Here is an 18363-nt window from a genome sequence, read left to right on the forward strand (position 1 = left end):
TAGTGCTGAGCCGTCAGTGTCCGGTGCCCCGGGAAAGTCCAAAGCTGTCGGTACCACAGGCAGGGGTGTTACTGACCGGACACCGGATAAACCGGGCTGAAACCGGCTAAAATGTCGGCTAAACCCGGGTAAACCCAGCTATAACGGGATAAACCCTGCTAAATCCGGCTGGTGGCGGCTGATCCTTGGTCGCAGCGGGGGAAGAGCGGCGGAAACCCCGCCGGTACCGGCCGTGGGCAGCGGGAGGGGCTGGAGGTGTCACGGGAGGGCGGAGCGGGAGCACCGGCTGGGAGCTGCAGGGAAATGTCCCTGTCCCCCTGTCCCTGTCCCCGTCCCGCTGTCACTGTCCCCATCCCGCTGTCCCTGTCCCCCTGTCCCTGTCCCCCTGTCCCCGTCCCGCTGTCCCCGTCCCCCTGTCCCTGTCCCCGTCCCGCTGGCCCTGTCCCCGTCCCCCTGTCGCTGTCCCCGTCCCGCTGTCCCTGTCCCTGTCCCGCTGACCCTGTCCCCGTCCCGCTGTTCCCGTCCCGCTGTCCCTGTCCCCGTCCCGCTGTCCCTGTCCCCATCCCGCTGGCCCTAGCAGGGTATCTCAGGGGTCCTGGCAGGGGATCTCAAGGGTCCCCAGAACGTTTTCCTTTCCAGAACATTCCCAGCTCTCCCAGCCCGGCTCCATTCCCTGTGTGGCCCTGGCTCTGCACTCGGATCTGGACACCAGAGCCCCCAAACAAAACCAAGGGAAGGGACAGAACCAGCGGGGTGGGACCCACGCTTCTTCCAGGACCCCTGAGATCCCCTTCCAGGACCCCCTGAGATCCCCTTCCAGGGAGCCCTGAGATCCCCTTCCAGGACCCCTGAGATCCCCTTCCAGGAACACCTGAGATCCCCTTCCAGGACCCCTGAGATCCCCTTCCAGGACCCCTGGGATCCCCTTCCAGGACCCCTGAGATCCCCTTCCAGGGCCTCTGAGATCCCCTTCCAGGACCCCTGAGATCCCCTTCCAGGACCCCTGGGATCCCCTGCCAGGGCCTGAGGGGCTCCAGGGGGGCTGGAGAGGGACTGCAGACAAAGCCTGGGGGACAGCACGAGGCGATGGCTCCCAGTGCCAGGGGGCAGGGCTGGATCCTGGGCAGGAATCCTTCCCCGGCAGGGTGGGCAGGCCCTGGCACAGAGCCCAGAGCAGCTGTGGCTGTGCCCGAGGCCAGGCTGGACACTGGGGCTGGAGCACCCTGGGACAGTGGCAGGTGTCCCTGGGGTCCCCAGGGGTCCCTGCCCGTGGCCCCGGGAGGTCCTGGGGGTCCCTTCCCACCCAGCTGTGCCGGGGGTCTGGGTGTGCCCGGGGATGGAGGGGCAGCTCTGGGATGGCCCCGCCAGGTGTCCCCCCATTCCCAGGTGTGAGTTCTGCCCCAGCAGGACACAGGTGCTGTCACAGCTCTGGGATGGCCCCCCAGGTGTCCCTCCCTCCCCAGGTGTGAGTTCTGCCCCAGCAGGACACAGGTGCTGTCACAGCTCTGGGATGGCCCCCCAGGTGTCCCTCCCTCCCCAGGTGTGAGTTCTGCCCCAGCAGGACACAGGTGCTGTCACAGCTCTGGGATGGCCCCCCAGGTGTCCCTCCCTCCCCAGGGGTGGGTTCTGCCCCAGCAGGTCACAGGTGCTGTCACAGCTCCGGGATGTCCCCCCAGGTGTCCCCCCATTCCCAGGGGTGAGTTCTGCCCCAGCAGGTCACAGGTGCTGTCACAGCTCCGGGATGTCCCCCCAGGTGTCCCTTCCTCCCCAGGGGTGGGGTGTGCCCCAGCAGGACTCCAGGTGCTGTCACAGCTCTGGGATGGCCCCCCAGGTGTCCCTCCCTCCCCAGGTGTGGCGTGTGCCCCAGCAGGACTCCAGGTGCTGTCACAGCTCTGGGATGTCCCCCCAGGTGTCCCTCCCTCCCCAGGTGTGGGTTCTGCCCCAGCAGGTCACAGGTGCTGTCACAGCTCTGGGATGGCCCCCCAGGTGTCCCCCCATTCCCAGGTGTGGGGTGTGCCCCAGCAGGTCACAGGTGCTGTCACAGCTCTGGGATGTCCCCCCAGGTGTCCCTCCCTCCCCAGGGGTGGGTTGTGCCCCAGCAGGACTCCAGGTGCTGTCACAGCTCGGAGCAGGACTGGCACCAGGTATTCCCACCATGGAATATTCACGAGACCGAGGAAAACCCCACGGAACCCACAGAGCCCCCGAGTTTTATAAAGGATTTGGGGAGTTTGGGCCACCGAAGTTCAGCACGGGTGAGGAATTCCAGGCTCAGGGCTCTGGGTTGGATCCCGTGGATTTAAGGGTGCGTTAAGGAGGTGCCAGGGAGGGCCCGGGATGGGGCTGCCCTGGAGGGGTTGGGGGGCAGGGGGTCCCCCTTGAACCCCTTTTGCTCCCTGGGCTCCCTGGGGTGAGGAATTGCAGTCTGTGCATGCAGAGCCTCCAGGGGCACCGGCTGCTTTATTGATCTGTCAGGTTGCAAGGCTGGCACAGGTGGAGGCGCTGCACAGCTGGGGATGCTGCACAGCTGGGGATGCTGCACAGCTGGGGATGCTGCACAGCTGGGGATGCAGCACAGCTGGGGATGCTGCACGGCTGGGGATGCAGCACAGCTGGGGAGGCTGCACAGCTGGGGGTGCAGCACGGCTGGGGATGCTGCACAGCTGGGGATGCAGCACGACTGGGGATGCTGCACAGCTGGGGATGCAGCACGGGATGGGAGTGCAGCACAGACTGGGGGTGCAGCACAGCTGGGGGTGCAGCACAGCTGGGGATGCAGCACGGGATGGGAGTGCAGCACAGACTGGGGGTGCAGCACAGACTGGGGATGCAGCCCAGGCAACCCAGCAGTGCAGCCTGGCCGGGAGCGCAGCCCGAGCTGGCTGAGCGTGGATAAAATCCCGGCGGGTGCAGCACAAGGCAGGAACAGGACAGGGCAGGGGGTGGCACACAGAGCTCCAGCAGGGAGTGCAACACCTGCACCAAGCAGGAGGCAGAGGCAGCATTTCCTGCACAGCAGCAGCAGCAGCAGGAGCAGCAGTGGCACAGAGCAGTGGCACGGAGCACCAGCGTGGTGCAGATCGCCAAGGCAGCACCAGAGCTGGATTCCCTAGCACAGGAGGAGCAGCACCAGCACAGCACAGGGCAGGATATCAGAGCCAGTTTTCCCTGGCACAGCAGAAACAGCACCAGCACAGGGCAGGATGCCAGAGGCAGTTTAGTTTTCCCTGGCACAGTGGGACCAGCAGGAGCAGCACCAGCACAGCACAGAGCAGGAGGCCAGAGCTGCATTCCCACAGCACCAGCGCAGATCAGGATGCCAGAGGCAGTTTAGTTTTCCCTGGCACAGCAGAAGCAGCAGGAGCAGCACTGGCACTGAACACCGGCACAGAGCAGCGCAGACCAGGATGCCAGAGGCAGTTTAGATTTCCCTGGCACAGTGGGACCAGCAGGAGCAGCACCAGCGCAGATCAGGATGCCAGAGGCAGTTTAGATTTCCCTGGCACAGCGGGAGCAGCACCAGCACAGAACAGCAGCAGCATGCCAGAGACAGCATTTCCTGCACAGCAGGAGCAGCAGTGACACAGAGCAGTGGCACAGAGCAGTGGCACAGAGCAGTGGCACAGAGCAGTGGCACAGAGCTGTGGCACCGAGCAGTGACACAGAGCAGTGGCACAGAGCAGTGGCACAGAGCAGTGGCACAGAGCAGTGGCACAGAGCACCAGCGTGGTGCAGATCACCAGGACAGCACCAGAGCTGAATTCCCCCAGCACAGGGGGAGCAGCAGGAGCAGCACTGGCACAGCACAGAGCAGCACAGAGCAGGATGCCAGAGGCAGATTAGATTTCCCTGGCACAGCAGGAGCAGCACCAGCACAGAGCAGGATACGAGTGCCAGTTTAGTTTTCCCTGGCACAGCAGGAAGGAGCAGCACCAGCACAGCACAGAGCACGATGCCAGAGGCAGTTTAGATTTCCCTGGCACAGCAGGAGCAGCACCAGCAGAGCACAGAGCACGATGCCAGAGCTGGACTCCTCTGGCATGGCAGGAGCAGCAAGAGGACACTTGGCACAAACCCTGGCACAGAGCAGCGCAGACCAGGGTGGCAGAGCCAGTTTCCTTTGGCACAGCAGGAGCAGCACTGGCGCAGCACAGAGCAGGATATCAGTGCCAGTTTTCCCTGGCACAGTGGGAGCAGCAGGAGCAGCACTGGCGCAGCACAGAGCAGGATGCCAGAGGCAGTTTCGTTTTCCCTTGCACAGCAGGAAGGAGCAGCACTGGCACGGCACAGAGCAGGATATGAGTGCCAGTTTAGTTTTTCCTGGCACAGTGGGAGCAGCAGCACCAGCACAGCACAGAGCAGGATATCAGTGCCAGTTTAGTTTTCCCTGGCACAGCAGGAAGGAGCAGGAGCAGCACCAGCACAGCACAGAGCAGGATATCAGTGCCAGTTTAGTTTTCCCTGGCACAGTGGGAGCAGCAGGAGCAGCACTGGCACAGCACAGAGCAGGGTATCAGTGCCAGTTTAGTTTTCCCTGGCACAGCAGGAAGGAGCAGGAGCAGCACTGGCACAGCACAGAGCAGGATATCAGTGCCAGTTTTCCCTGGCACAGCAGGAGCAGCCCCGCACGGCTCTTGGACAGAGACAATTCCTTTCTTGCACTTTTCTCCACGCCAACGAAGTGTCCCTGGCAAAGGGCAGCACTGAGGCAATTCCCCATCTCCAGTCACCGTGGGAGGAAGGGGAGGAAGAGGCACCGGGGTTTTCTCCGGAAGGTGCCGAGAGATTTTGGAAGGCTGTGGGAGGAGCTGGGGAATGACAAGGATTCTGTGGAGCGTTGGTGAGGCTGCTGCTGATCCACGTGTGTGGATGCAGGTGGTAGCTCAGGATTTGTGGAGTCTCCCCTCGAGCCGTGTCGTGTCCAGCTCACACAGTCCCAGCTCGTCGTGAGGGTTCTGAGCACAGTGGGGACCTTCAGCCCGGAGGAATTCGGGATGGAGAGCGGAATGTGGCAGATGGGAAGCTGCACCCGGCCTTTCCAAGCCTGCTCCTCCCCTCCCCTCAGCAAGGACCATTCCAGATGGCAGAGAGGGAAAAAATAGCGAGAAAAGCCGATCGTTCCCAGAGGGAAACGGATCCGGCTGGGGCTTCCTGCAGCAGCTGCCCAGACCCCAGCGGGAAGGGGCTGCTGGGGGCGCTGCCCACTCCCCACACCTCCCCTTGGGAGCAGAGCACGGATCCCAATGTCCCAGGATGGAATTCCTGGTGTTGGCCGAGTCCTCCGCCAGCCGCTGCTGTCCCAGGGCACGGATTGGGGAATGCCCACGGGCCCGGGCGAGTTGGGTGGGTCAGGAGTCCCTGGGGTCGGCCAGGCCAGTCCTGCTGCAGTTGGGTGGGTCAGGAGCCCTCCAGGTCAGTCCTGCTGCACTTGGGTGGGTCAGGAGCCCTCCAGGTCAGTCCTGCTGCAGTTGGGTGGGTCAGGAGCCCCCCAGGTGAGTCCTGCTGCAGTTGGGTGGGTCAGGAGCCCCCCGGGACCCTCCGGGCCGGCTCCCCGATCCCCTGGGAGCTCACAGGGCTTGCGAGCGGTGCTTGTGGAAGGCGCTCTCCAGGAACGTGGCCAGCTTCTCGCAGTCGTCCTGGAACCCAGACGTGCTGCGGGTCCTTTTGGTGGCCTCTGCCAGGGGCCTCCAGCCTCCCCCAGCCCCAATCCTGAACCGTGCCCGTGCTGGCCTGCCCCAGTCCCCCAGCAGGTTTGGGGTGCCCGGGTACAGGACACTGAGGGGCTGCAGGGCAGGGAAAGGAGCCCCAGGAACCCCAGGAGGGACTGGGGGAGCTGGGAAGGGGCTGAGCCTGCAGAAAAGGAGGCTCAGGGGGGCCTTGTGGCTCTGCACAGCTCCTGACAGGAGGGGACAGCCGGGGGGGGTCGGGCTCTGCTCCCAGGGACAGGGACAGGACAAGGGCAAATGGCCTCAGGCTGGGCCAGGGGAGGTTTAGGAGGGACATTGTGACAATTCCTCCTGGAAAGGGCTGTCCAGCCCTGGCCCAGCTGCCCCGGGCAGCGGTGGAGTCCCCATCCCTGAAGTGTTCAATAAACACTGGGTGTGACACTTGGGGATGTCACCAGGGGGACCTGGCGTGTTTGGTGACAGGTTGGACTCAATAACCTTGGAGGTCTTTTCTGAAATGATTGATTCTGTGATTCCCTGAGTGAGGAATCAGCCTCCTGCCCTGGGTGCTCCCCTGGTTCTCCCTCTCGGAATTATTGAAGGTCCGGCTAAGTAACGTGTGCCACAACAGGGAATTCCCTTTGGAACAGCTCCTGGAGAGAGCAGGAATCCAGGCCCTGCCTGTGAGGAGCTCCAGCGGCTCCAGGTTTGGGGACAGCAGGGACTCACCTCGTGGATGAATCCATAATGCACCAGCTCCGTGGCCAAATCCTTGGAGTTATCAGCTGCGGAGACAGGAGCAGGAGAAGGTGAGCGTGGACACAGCTGGGGGAGCTCCTGTGCCTGGGAGAGCTGGGAGGACGGGGCAGGGTGGTGGAACGGGGCTCCCAATATCCCAAATCACAGCTCTGGACAGTGCCTCCCTCGGCAGGGCTTTGTTTGGCTCACAGGGCAGTGCCTGTGGCAGGGCTGGGGAGGGAGCAGCTCCCAGGCACCATTCCCAGCTTTCTGAGGGAATTCTGGCTCTGGGGCAGCCCTGGGGCTCTGCCTGCAGGGCCTCCAGGGGCTCCTGGTGTTCAGGGGAGGAGCTGGACCTGCGCCTTCCCCTTGGAAAAGCGCTGGGGATGGGATTGGAGTTCAGCACTGGGAGCACAGGAGCTGCCCACCGTGGGTCCTGCTGGGAATGCAGCTCTGGAATGAGCGCTGCAGCTCTGCATTACTGCAGCAATGCCCTCCCAACTGCACCTGCGGGCACCTGGCTCCCGTGTGCCACAGGCACCAGCACAGGGCCCAGGGGGGCAAGGGCTGGGACCACGAGGGGAAAAAGGGGAAAAAAAAAAGGAAAGGAAAGGAAAGGAAAGGAAAGGAAAGGAAAGGAAAGGAAAGGAAAGGAAAGGAAAGGAAAGGAAAGGAAAGGAAAGGAAAGGAAAGGAAAGGAAAGGAAAGGAAAGGAAAGGAAAGGAAAGGAAAGGAAAGGAAAGGAAAGGAAAGGAAAGGAAAGGAAAGGAAAGGAAAGGAAAGGAAAGGAAAGGAAAGGAAAGGAAAGGAAAGGAAAGGGGATGGGATGGGATGGGATGGGATGGGGAAGGGGATGGGATGGGGAAGGGGATGGGATGGGGAAGGGGATGGGATGGGGAAGGGGATGGGATGGGATGGGGAAGGAAAGGTGAAAGGGAAGGAAAGGGTGAAGGAGAAGAAGAAGAGAAAAGGGAAGGAAAAGAGGAAAGGAGATGAAAGAGGAAGAGAGGAAAGGAATGGAATAAGGAGGAGGAAGAGGAGGAGGAGAGGAAAGGAAGAAAAGGGAAGGGTTGGGAAGCTGCCACATTCCGTGTCCAACAGAGCCTAATCCCAACAGGGCCACAGGGCTCCCCAGCATCCACATCCAGTACATTCCAGTACATTCCAGTACGTTCCCAGTATGGTGGGAACGTACTGGGCAGCAGGTCATAGCTGAGCTGTCGGTGCAGTTTGTCCTCCAGGATGAGCAGGAGCGTGAGCTGCAGAGACAGGAGAGGGTCTGCTCACCCCAGGGCCTGCAGGGGCACCGGAGGGGCTGGGGAACTGGGAGCACTGGAGGGACTGGGAGAGCTGTGGGCACTGGAGGGACTGGGAGAGCTGTGGGCACTGCTGGGACTGGGAGCTGTGGGCACTGCTGGGACTGGGAGAGCTGTGGGCACTGCTGGGACTGGGAGCTGTGGGCTCTGCTGGCACTGGGAGAGTTCTGGGCACTGCTGGGACTGGGAGAGCTGTGGGCACTGCTGGGACTGGGAGAGCTGTGGGCACTGCTGGGACTGGGAGAGCTGTGGGCACTGCTGGGACTGGGAGAGCTGTGGGCACTGCTGGCACTGGGAGCTGTGGGCACTGCTGGCACTGGGAGCTGTGGGCACTGCTGGCACTGGGAGAGCTCTGGGCACTGCTGGCACTGGGAGCTGTGGGCACTGCTGGCACTGGGAGAGCTCTGGGCACTGCAGGGACTGGGAGCTGTGGGCACTGCTGGGACTGGGAGCTGTGGGCACTGCTGGCACTGGGAGAGCTCTGGGCACTGCAGGGACTGGGAGCTCTGGGCACTGCTGGCACTGGGAGAGCTCTGGGCACTGCTGGCACTGGGAGAGCTCTGGGCACTGCTGGGACTGGGAGAGCTCTGGGCACTGCTGGGACTGGGAGAGCTCTGGGCACTGCTGGCACTGGGAGAGCTGTGGGCACTGCTGGCACTGGGAGCTGTGGGCACTGCTGGGACTGGGAGAGCTGTGGGCACTGCTGGCACTGGGAGCACTGGGCACTGCTGGCACTGGGAGAGCTCTGGGCACTGGAGGGACTGGGAGCTGTGGGCACTGCAGGGACTGGGAGCTCTGGGCACTGCTGATTCCCTGGAGCAATTCCAGCTCCCTGCATGTACTGGGCTGGTTAAAACAGAAGTCCAAAGGTGTCTGGAAACACCAGGGACAGCGACATCCAGACACTCCAGGTCTGTCCCACAGGCCAAGGGAATTTGTTAGATGGAAATTCCATCGGAATTCTTCCATTGTACAGGACAGGAGTTCTTTGGGGACCACAGAAACTGGCTGAGGCCTTTCCCAGTCACACTTCCCAGTCCAATATCCCAGGCAGATTTTCCCTTTCCCGTTTTCCTGTCAGATTTCCTGCTCTGATTTCCCCAGCCCCACTTCCCAGACCCATTTGCCATGTCCCATTCCCATTTCCCAGCCCCAGTCCCATTTCCCATTTCCCAGCCCCATTCCCATTCCCATTTCCCAGTCCCATTTCCCAGTCCCATTCCCAGTCCCATTCCCAGTCCCATTTCCCAGCCCCATTCCCATTCCCATTTCCCAGTCCCATTCCCAATCCCATTTCCCATTTCCCATTCCCAGCCCCATTTCCCATTCCCAGTCCCATTCCCATTTCCCATTTCCCAGCCCCATCTCCCATTTCCATTCCCATTCCCATTTCCCATTCCCAGTCCCAGTCCCAGTCCCATTTCCCAGTCCCCGTCCCCGTCCCATTTCCCGGTCCCAGTCCCATTCCCGGTCCCAGTCCCAGTCCCATTCCTGGTCCCAGTCCCATTCCTGGTCCCAGTCCCATTCCCATTTCCCATTTCCCTTTCCCATTCCCATTTCCCATTTCCCATTCCCATTTCCCATTCCCATTTCCCAGTCCCATTTCCCACTCTCCATTTCCCATTTTCCATTCCCATTCCCGTTCCCATTCCCATTCCCATTCCCAGTGGGACGTGCAGGGATCTCTCCCCGCTCATTCCCGGTACTCACGTGCCACTGGCTCTTGTCCTCGTTCAGCTCCATGTTGCACTGCATCTGCACCACCTGCAACAGCCCGGCCTGGGATCAGCCTGGCCACGGCCCCCGGGCCCGGAGCCCTTCCTGGGCAGGACTTTGGGGTTCTCCACACTCCCTGTCCCCATTCCTGTCCCCATTCCTGTCCCCGTTCCTGTCCCCGTTCCTGTCCCCATTCCTGTCCCCGTTCCTGTCCCCGTTCCTGTCCCCATTCCTGTCCCCATTCCTGTCCCCGTTCCTGGCCCCGTTCCTGGCCCCGTTCCTGGCCCCGTTCCTGGCCCCGTTCCTGGCCCCGTTCCTGGCCCCGTTCCTGTCCCCATTCCTGTCCTCGTTCCTGGCCCCGTTCCTGTCCCCATTCCTGTCCCCATTCCTGTCCCCGTTCCTGTCCCCGTTCCTGTCCCCGTTCCTGGCCCCGTTCCTGTCCCCGTTCCTGTCCCCATTCCTGTCCCCGTTCCTGTCCCCGTTCCTGTCCCTGTTCCTGTCCCCATTCCTGTCCCCATTCCTGTCCCCATTCCTGTCCCCATTCCTGTCCCCGTTCCTGTCCCCGTTCCTGGCCCCATTCCTGTCCCCGTTCCTGGCCCCGTTCCTGTCCCAGCTCTCACCTGGCTAACGGGAGAGGTGTCCCTGCAGCAGGGATGGGACAGGAGCTGTCCCCTCCCGGGTCTGGCCCGGGGCTGGCCTTACCTTCCTGGTCTCCACGTCGAAGGGCTCTGGCGTGGGGGTCTTGGCTTTCTGGGGGTCCTCCTGGGGCTGGGACAGGGCGCGGGGGAGGGCGTGGGGTCTGGAGACAGCGAAGTTCATCAGGGGGTAAATCCCGTTCCTGCCACGGACACGGAGGGAGCACAGAGCTGATTCCACCCCCGCGGCCCTGGCAGGGCTGGCTCTGGGGAGAGCAGGGGGGGGCAGCTCTGGGGACACCTTGGGGACAGCAGGGACCCTCCCCTGTGCCCCTCCTGGCCCCACATTCCCGGGGGGCCACAGCTGAGCCGGGAGCCCCCACCCACCTGACGTCCTCCAGGAACTTGTCGAGCTCCAGGAAGGAAACCTCCGAGTACCTGGGCAGGGAACAGGACGGGAGGGTTGGGGGTGAGGGGCTGCTCCCCACAGCACCAGGACCCCCGGGATGGAAACTGTGGGGTCTCCCCAGCCTCACCTCCACTGTGCCCCGGGCCGGCCCTCCCTGCGGATCTCGGCCATCACCATGTTCAGGTCCAGCTCCTTGATCTTCTCTTCCACCACGTTCTCCGGCATCAGATCTGGGGCAGAGCGGGGGGGTGTGGGTCCTGCAGCCCCACCCCAGGGAGGGGCAGGGGGGGTGTGGGTCCTGCAGCCCCACCCCAGGGAGGGACAGGGGGGGTGTGGGTCCTGCAGCCCCACTGCAGGGAGGGGCAGGGGGGGGGTGGGTCCTGCAGCCCCACCCCAGGGAGGGGCAGGGGGGGTGTGGGTCCTGCAGCCCCACCCCAGGGAGGGGCAGGGGGGTGTCACTGCCCCCTCCCCGGGCTGTGCACGTGGAATCATGGGGTGTTTTGTGTGGGAGGCACCTCAAATCCCACCCAGTCCTAGCAGGGACACCCTCCCCTATCCCAGTTTGCTCCAAGCCCTGCCCAGTCCGGCCTGGAACACTTCCAGGGACGGGGCAGCCACAGCTGCTCTGGGCTCTGTGCCAGGGCCTCACCCCCCTCCCAGCCAGGAATTCCTCCCCAAATCCAACCTAACCCTGTCCTCTGGCAGTGGGAAACCATCCCCCCTTGTCCTGTCACTCCACCCCTGTCCCAAGACCTCTCCAGCTCTCCTGGAGCCCCTTCAGGCACTGCAGGGGGCTCCAAGGTCTCCCTGGACCCCTCTCCTCTCCAGGCTGAACATTCCCAGCTCTCCCAGCCCTGGAGAGGATGAGCTGGGGGTCCGGGGGGTCCGGGGGGTCCGGGGGTCCGGGGCTCACACTGGTGGTTGATGAAGCAGTGGGCTGCCAGCAGCTTCAGCGAGTGCACCTCGAAGAGCACGCGGTGGAACAGGAGGCTGTTGGCGGTGGGGCGCTTGTCGGGGTTCAGGGTCAGGCAGGACAGGATGAACTCCTGGGGGCAGAGCAGGGGCAGCAGCTGGAGCAGGGCAGGACCTGGATCCTCTCCCTGGGGCGTTTCCCACAGCCACAGAACCACTGGGGCTGGAAAAGAGCTCCCACCCCGGTCCCCATCCCCACCCTGTGGCCACCCCGAAGTGCTGAGTGTCCAAATCCCTCCTTGGACACCTCCAGGGATCCAGGGCACTCCAGCACCGCCCTGGGGAGCCCTTCCAAGGCCTGACCACCCTTTCCTTGAGGAAATTGCCCCTGATGTCCAGCCTGAACCTCCCCTGACACAGCCTGAGGCCGTTCCCTCTCCTCCAGTCCCTGTTCCTGGGCACAGAGCCTGACCCCCTGCCTGCCCCCTCCCATCAGAGATGTGGAAAGCAAGAATGTCCCTCCTGAGCCTCCTTTCCTCCAGGCTGAGCCCCTTTCCAGCTCCCCCAGCTGCTCCTGGTGCTCCAGACCTTTCCTCAGCCGCATTTCCTTCCCTGGACACATCCCATGTCCTTACCCGGGCCCCCAAACCTGCCCCGGGACTGGGGGTGCCCTGGGCCTGGGGCCACACTGGTTTTGATGGAATTTCCCAGGAGATGGATCCAGAGGGCTCTTTGTGCCGCAGGATCCCCGGGACAGGGAGCTGCAGCCGAGCTCTGGGTGGGCAGAGGTGGGGAGGGAGTCCCAGGGCCCCACCCTGGGGGTGAGCCCAGGAAAGGCTGCAGGGACAGGACCAGGATCAGCCCCGAGAGCAGGAATGGGGGAGTGGGGAGAGGGCAGAATCCCCGGGATCTGCAGGGACAGGATCAGCCCCGAGAGCAGGAATGGGGGAGTGGGAAAGGGCAGAATCCCCGGGATCTGCTGGGCAGGACCAGGATCAGCCCCGAGAGCAGGAATGGGGGAGTGGGAAAGGGCAGAATCCCAGGGATCTGCTGGGCAGGACCAGGATCAGCCCCAAGAGCAGGAATGGGGTGGTGGGAGAGGGCAGAATCCCAGGGATCTGCAGGGACAGGATCAGCCCCGAGAGCAGGAATGGGGGAGTGGGAAAGGGCAGAATCGCAGGGATCTGCTGGGCAGGAGCAGGATCAGCCCCGAGAGCAGGAATGGGGTGGTGGGGAGAGGGCAGAATCCCAGGGATCTGCAGGGACAGGATCAGCCCCGAGAGCAGGAATGGGGAAGTGGGAAAGGGCAGAATCCCAGGGATCTGCTGTTCCTGCCCACTGGGAGCAGGGGAGCCCCATCTGCCACTGCTCCTCCAGCTCCTGCCCCACTGCCAACAGGGAACAGGCCAGGATATCTGGGATAGATCCAGAAATGATTCCAAGGGTGCCAGGTGGGCGCTCCCAGCCCAGACCCCTCAGGGCCCCCTGCCCCAGAGCCCCTCGGGCGTGACCCCAACCCCTCCCGGAGCTCCCCAGAGGAGACTCCCAGTCCTGAGACTGGGAGCTGTGGGGTCTGAGGGGCAGGAGGGCCTGGGGATGCCTCGGGAGGTTCTGTGATCGAACAGGAGGATTTGGGGAATGTACAGACTCATTATGGGATGTTTTGGAGGCTGCCATGGGAAGGGGAAGGGGGGCTGAGTGTTCAGGGAGGACAGAGGGGGATCAAAGGTTTCACACCTTCCTCTGGCTGAGCCCAAACCATCCCCAAACCCTCCTGTGTCCTTATTAAACCCCGTTCCCCCGAATTTCCGGGGCAGGTTGGATCCTCTGTCCCTGGGATGGATCCACGGGGCCTCCAGCCAGCGTGGGGCAGCTGAGGAGGGAGAGGGGGCCTGGGGAGGGGGCACAGCCCGGGGGCACACCCACAGGGAGACCCCCACAGGGAGACCCCCACAGGGAGACCCCCGGGCGTGAGGGACACCAGGGACACCCACGGGACAGGGCCAGACCCCCTCTGCACCTCCTGGGAGCGGGCAGGATGGGATCTGCACCCAGCAGGGATGGAGGACAGGGATCTGCACCCAGGGGCGCTGCAGGACAGGGATTGGTGCCAGGGGGGATGTGCAGGGTGGGATTTTCCCCCACGAGGGATGTGCAGGACAGGGATTTACCCTCAGGGGGGATGTGCAGGGTGGGATTAACCCCCATGAGGGATGTGCAGGACAGGAGCGCTGCAGGACAGGGATTTACCCCCATGAGGGATGTGCAGGACAGGGATTTACCCCCATGAGGGATGTGCAGGGTGGGATTTACCCCCACGAGGGATGTGCAGGACAGGGATTTACACTGCAGGACAGGGACTGGTGCCCAGGAAGGATACAGGATGGGATTTTCCCCCCAGGGGGGATGTTCAGGGTGGGATTTACCCCCATGAGGGATGTGCAGGGTGGGATTTACCCCCACGAGGGATGTGCAGGACAGGGGTTTCCCCCGCAGGCTCCCGCGGCCGCCCTCACCCGCATGTTGGGGTCATCCAGGGAGTGCCGGGCCCGCGCGATCGCCTCCTCCGAGACCCGCGTGTCCCCGTTGGTCTGGATCTCCAGCACGGCCATCTGCGAGGGGGGACACGGAGAGTGCGGGGCTGCCGGGGACAGCCCGGGCAGGGCAGGGACAGGGGACACCCCCAGAGAGGGGACAGGGGACATCCCGGACAGGGGAGGGACAGGGGACAGTCCCGGACAGGGGACAGCCCGGACAGGGGAGGGACAGGGGACAGTCCCGGACAGGGGACAGCCCGGACAGGGGAGGGACAGGGGACAGCCCGGACAGGGGACAGGGGACAGCCCCGGACAGGGCAGGGACAGGGGACAGCCCGGGCAGGGCAGGGACAGGGGACAGCCCCAGAGAGGGGACAGGGGACAGCCCGGACAGGGCAGGGACAGGGGACAGCCCGGGCAGGGCAGGGACAGGGGACACCCCCAGAGAGGGGACAGCCCCGGAAAGGGGAGGGACAAGGGACACCCCCGGACAAGGGACACCCCCGGAAAGGGGAGGGACAAAGGACACCCCCGGACAGGGGACACCCCGGACAGGGGACAGGGCCCCACCATTCCCAGGGGCCGCCCCGCTCCGCACCTCCAGCGCGCACATCCCGAAGGAGAAGATGTCCACGGCCGTCCCGTCTGCCTTCTCTGGAACGCAGGACGGAGCCTCAGGCCAGAGCCCACCCGGGGACCCCCGCCCCATCCCCTGGACACCCGCGCCTGTCCCCACCTGTCCCCACCTGCCCTCACCTGTCTCCACCTGCCCTCACCTGTTCTCACTGTTCTCACCTGCCCCCACCTGTTCTCACTGCTCTCACCTGCTCTCACTGTTCTCACCTGTTCTCACTGCTCTCACCTGCCCCCCCTGCCCTCACCTGTTCTTACCTGCCCTCCCCTGCCCCCCACCTGCGGTTCCCTGCCCGTGCAGCCCCCCCTGTCCCCGTGCAGCCCCCCGTGTCCCCCCGTGACCCCCTGTCCCCTGTCCCCCCGTGTCCCCCGTGTCCCCGCGCCCCCGGCCCCACTCACGGCCGTATTCCGGGGGGAAGAAGTGCAGGTTCCGCAGCTCCTCCCGCTCGATCCTGATGGGGCTGCGGAGATCGTCCGGGAGCGCTGGGGGGACACGGGGCGGGCTCGGAGGGGGTCCGTGAGTGCCCACCCGTGGGGTCTGTGAGTGCCCACCCGTGGTGTCTGTGTGTGCCCACCCGTGGGGTCCGTGAGTGCCCACCCGTGGGGTCTGTGAGTGCCCACCCGTGGGGTCTGTGTGCCCACCCGTGGGGTCCGTGAGTGCCCACCCGTGGGGTCCGTGAGTGCCCACCCGTGGGGTCTGTGTGTGCCCACCCGTGGTGTCTGTGTGTGCCCACCCGTGGGGTCCGTGAGTGCCCACCCGTGGGGTCCGTGAGTGCCCACCCGTGGGGTCTGTGTGTGCCCACCCGTGGTGTCTGTGTGTGCCCACCCGTGGGGTCCGTGAGTGCCCACCCGTGGGGTCTGTGAGTGCCCACCCGTGGGGTCTTCGTGTGCCCACCCGTGGGGTCTTAGGGGATGAGGAGGGGTTTCTGTGTGCCCACCCGTGGGGGTCTTAGGGAATGATGGGGAGGTCTCTGTGTGCCCACCCGTGGGGTCCGCGTGTGCCCACCCGTGGGGTCTTAGGGGATGAGGAGTGGTCTGTGTGTGCTCCTGTCCAGCCCCCCCCGCAGACCCCTCTGCTCCCACCCAGGAGCGGCAGCTCCCAGGAGGGTGAAGGTGCCCCCTCCCCACGGAGCCCGGGATCGTCCCCCGTGCCCGGTGCCCCTCTCGGGGGCTCGGGGGGCGCAGGGGGTCCCAGGGCGCTCTCTGGAGGGGGCAGAGGGTCACTCACCGTTGGCAAACACCCGGTGCCAAACTGCCGGGCAGCGCCGGGACAGCCGAGCGTCGGGAGGGCAGAGAGGACAGAGAGGAGAGGGTGACACCGAGGCTGGCACCCCAAAAAGGGGCCACGGGTCTCGGGGCTCCTGCCTGGCTATGGGCCACCCCCATACCCTGCAGAACCCCTGCCCCTTCCTGCTGCCAACCCCCTGGACCCCTCTGACCCCTCTGACCCCCTTGGACCCCCCCCAAACTCCCTTGGATCCTCTCTGACCCCCCTGGACCCTCCAAACTCCCTCAGAGCCCTCTGTCCCTCCTGGACCCCTCAGACTCCCTCTGACCCCCTTGGACCCCTCAAACCGCCTCAGACCCCTCTGTCCCCCCTGAACCCTTCAGAGCCCCTCTGACCTCTCTGTCCCATCTGGACCCCCAGCCCCCTTGGATTTCTTAGACCCCTCTGGCACCCTTGGACCATCTTGAACCCCTCGGACCCCCCAAACCCCCTTGGATCCCCTCTGACTCCCTTGGACCCCCTCTGACCCCCTCAGACCCTCTCAGACCCCTCTGACCTCCTTGGACTCCTCAGACCCTTTGGACTCTTGGACCCCTCCAACCCCTTTGGACCCCTCGGGCCACTCAGACCCCCTTGACCCTCCCCAGACCCCCCCAGACCCCCCAGACCCCTCCAGAGCCCCCCAGAGCCCTCGGGCGCTGCCCCACCGGAGCCGATCTTGATGAGCCCGTTGTGCTGGATGAAGATGGTGTCGCTGGTGAGGTTGCCGTGGATGATGGGGGGCTCGCAGGAGTGCAGGAAGCTGGGGGGGCACAGCCGTGTCCCGAGCACTGCCCGCGGCCCCCAGACCCCGCGGGGCAGGGCGGGGGCCAGGGGAGCCTCACCTGAGAGCCGAGAGGATCTGGGTGCACCAGCGCTTCCAGGCCTGGGGCAGGGACAGAGCAGGGACACGGCCCATCAGCCAGGACACCCCACGCCAGGACACCCTGCACCCACAGGACACCCTGCACCCACAGGACACCCTGCACCCACAGGACACCCTGCACCCATCAGCCAGGACACCCCATGGCCAGGACACCCTGCACCCACAGGACACCCTGCACCCATCAGCCAGGACACCCTGCACCCACAGGAGACCCAGCACCCATCAGCCAGGACACCCTGCACCCATCAGCCAGGACACCCTGCACCCACAGGAGACCCAGCACCCATCAGCCAGGACACCCTGCACCCACAGGAGACCCAGCACCCACAGCCAGGGCACCCCATGGCAGGACACCCTGCACCCACGGCAGGACACCCTGCACCCATCAGCCAGGACACCCCATGGCCAGGACACCCTGCACCCACAGGACACCCTACACCCATGGCCAGGACACCCTGCACCCACAGGACACCCTGCACCCATGACAGGACACCCTGCACCCATGGCAGGACACCCTGCACCCACAGGGCACCCTGCACCCACAGGGCACCCTGCACCCATCAGCCAGGACACCCCATGGCCAGGACACCCTGCACCCATGGCAGGACACCCCATGGCAGGACACCCTGCACCCACGGGACACCCTGCACCCATGACAGGACACCCTGCACCCACAGGACACCCTGCACCCATGGCCAGGACACCCTGCACCCATGGCCAGGACACCCTGCACCCACAGGGCACCCTGCACCCACAGGGCACCCTGCACCCATGACAGGACACCCTGCACCCACAGAACACCCTGCACCCACAGGATACCCTGCACCCACGGCCAGGCCAGGGCCTCCCACCATTCCCAGGGACCTCCCCCTGTGCCCTGCCAGGCTCAGGGGTGTGTCCCACCCTGTCCCACAGCTGCAGCCCCTGTCCCCTGTCCCCTGTCCGAATGGCTCAGCAAATGGCTCAAGGCTGCAGGAGAGCTGGGAGGGACCCTGGACAGGGGACGGAAGCCAGGACAGGGGAACGGCTCCCCACTGCCAGGGGCAGGGTTGGGTGGGACCTTGGGAAGGAAAATCCTTCCTGTGAGGGTGCTGTGGCCCCGGCACAGGGTGCCCAGAGCAGCTGGAAGTGTCCTGGGCCAGGTTGGACGGGGCTTGGAGCACCCTGGTCCCGTGAAAGGTGACCCTGCCCATGGTGGGGGTGGCTCTGGGTCATCCCACGGGTCCCTCACACCGGCCCTGGGCAGTGGCTTTGCAGGCGGTGCTGGTCCCTTGTCCCCAGGTGCCAGCCCTGGGCAGGGAGAGGACACTGGGAGCACCTGGGGCAGTGTCACCACCACAGCCACCCCCACCTCGGGGTCAGTGGGACCCAGTTCGGGCTCTCCTGGCGTCCAGCAGGGTCCCCCTGTGACCCAGGGAACAGCAACTCCCACCTGCCCTGCCCTGTGAGACCCCAGACACCCTCTGGGGACAGGGACACAGAGCCCCCGCCCCAGCAGGGCCCCTGCCGTGCCCCCAGGCCCTCACCCGGGCGTTCATGGCCTTGTGGTTCTTCTTGGTTTTCTTCAGGAACTGCTTGAGGCTCCCCGAGGACACGTACTCCGTGATGAAGATGACCTGGCAGGGGAGGGGGGCTCAGCTCCCCCAGC

The 18363-nt window shown here is 64.6% G+C and overlaps 2 protein-coding genes across 3 annotated transcripts in view; one reads left to right on the forward strand and one right to left on the reverse strand.

The window, feature by feature from the left end:
• The first annotated feature begins 2155 nt into the window (after positions 1-2155).
• LOC134561555 (uncharacterized) lies at positions 2156-3990 on the forward strand. Its single transcript, XM_063418684.1, has 3 exons — positions 2156-2255; positions 2888-3416; positions 3485-3990. The coding sequence occupies exons 1-3, from the start codon at positions 2156-2158 to the stop codon at positions 3900-3902; spliced, it is 1047 nt and encodes a 348-aa protein (XP_063274754.1). The 3' UTR covers positions 3903-3990.
• Positions 3991-4178: 188 nt separating this feature from the next.
• Positions 4179-18363, reverse strand: part of NRBP2 (nuclear receptor binding protein 2) — a 37286-nt gene continuing 23101 nt past the window's right edge. Inside the window, exons 4-18 of one of the 2 annotated variants that reach the window (XM_063397883.1) lie at positions 18242-18331; positions 16675-16715; positions 16498-16592; positions 15791-15814; positions 14962-15045; positions 14528-14583; positions 13909-14004; positions 11394-11526; positions 10608-10710; positions 10459-10509; positions 10139-10235; positions 9431-9484; positions 7600-7663; positions 6396-6451; positions 4179-5636 (exon numbers count right to left, since the gene is read on the reverse strand). In XM_063397883.1, coding sequence (XP_063253953.1) covers positions 5568-5636; positions 6396-6451; positions 7600-7663; positions 9431-9484; positions 10139-10235; positions 10459-10509; positions 10608-10710; positions 11394-11526; positions 13909-14004; positions 14528-14583; positions 14962-15045; positions 15791-15814; positions 16498-16592; positions 16675-16715; positions 18242-18331 — 1113 coding nt within the window. In that variant the 3' untranslated portion in view covers positions 4179-5567. Of the gene's footprint in view, positions 5637-6395; positions 6452-7599; positions 7664-9430; positions 9485-10138; positions 10275-10458; positions 10510-10607; positions 10711-11393; positions 11527-13908; positions 14005-14527; positions 14584-14961; positions 15046-15790; positions 15815-16497; positions 16593-16674; positions 16716-18241; positions 18332-18363 lie in introns of both variants that reach the window. The other variant, XM_063397806.1, reaches the window with a different exon arrangement.

The sequence above is a fragment of the Prinia subflava genome, chromosome 1, assembly GCF_021018805.1.
Source record: "Prinia subflava isolate CZ2003 ecotype Zambia chromosome 1, Cam_Psub_1.2, whole genome shotgun sequence".
Classification (NCBI taxonomy): Eukaryota; Metazoa; Chordata; class Aves; order Passeriformes; family Cisticolidae; genus Prinia; species Prinia subflava.

Bases quoted from the DNA above. Each gene is read 5' to 3' on its own strand.
- LOC134561555 (XM_063418684.1), top strand. From the start codon at position 2,156: ATGGAATATTCACGAGACCGAGGAAAACCCCACGGAACCCACAGAGCC. The intron at 2,256-2,887 runs GTGAGGAATTCC...GAGCTGGCTGAG, and splicing joins GCCACCGAAGTTCAGCACGG to CGTGGATAAAATCCCGGCGG. The intron at 3,417-3,484 runs GCAGTTTAGATT...AGGATGCCAGAG, and splicing joins CGCAGACCAGGATGCCAGAG to GCAGTTTAGATTTCCCTGGC.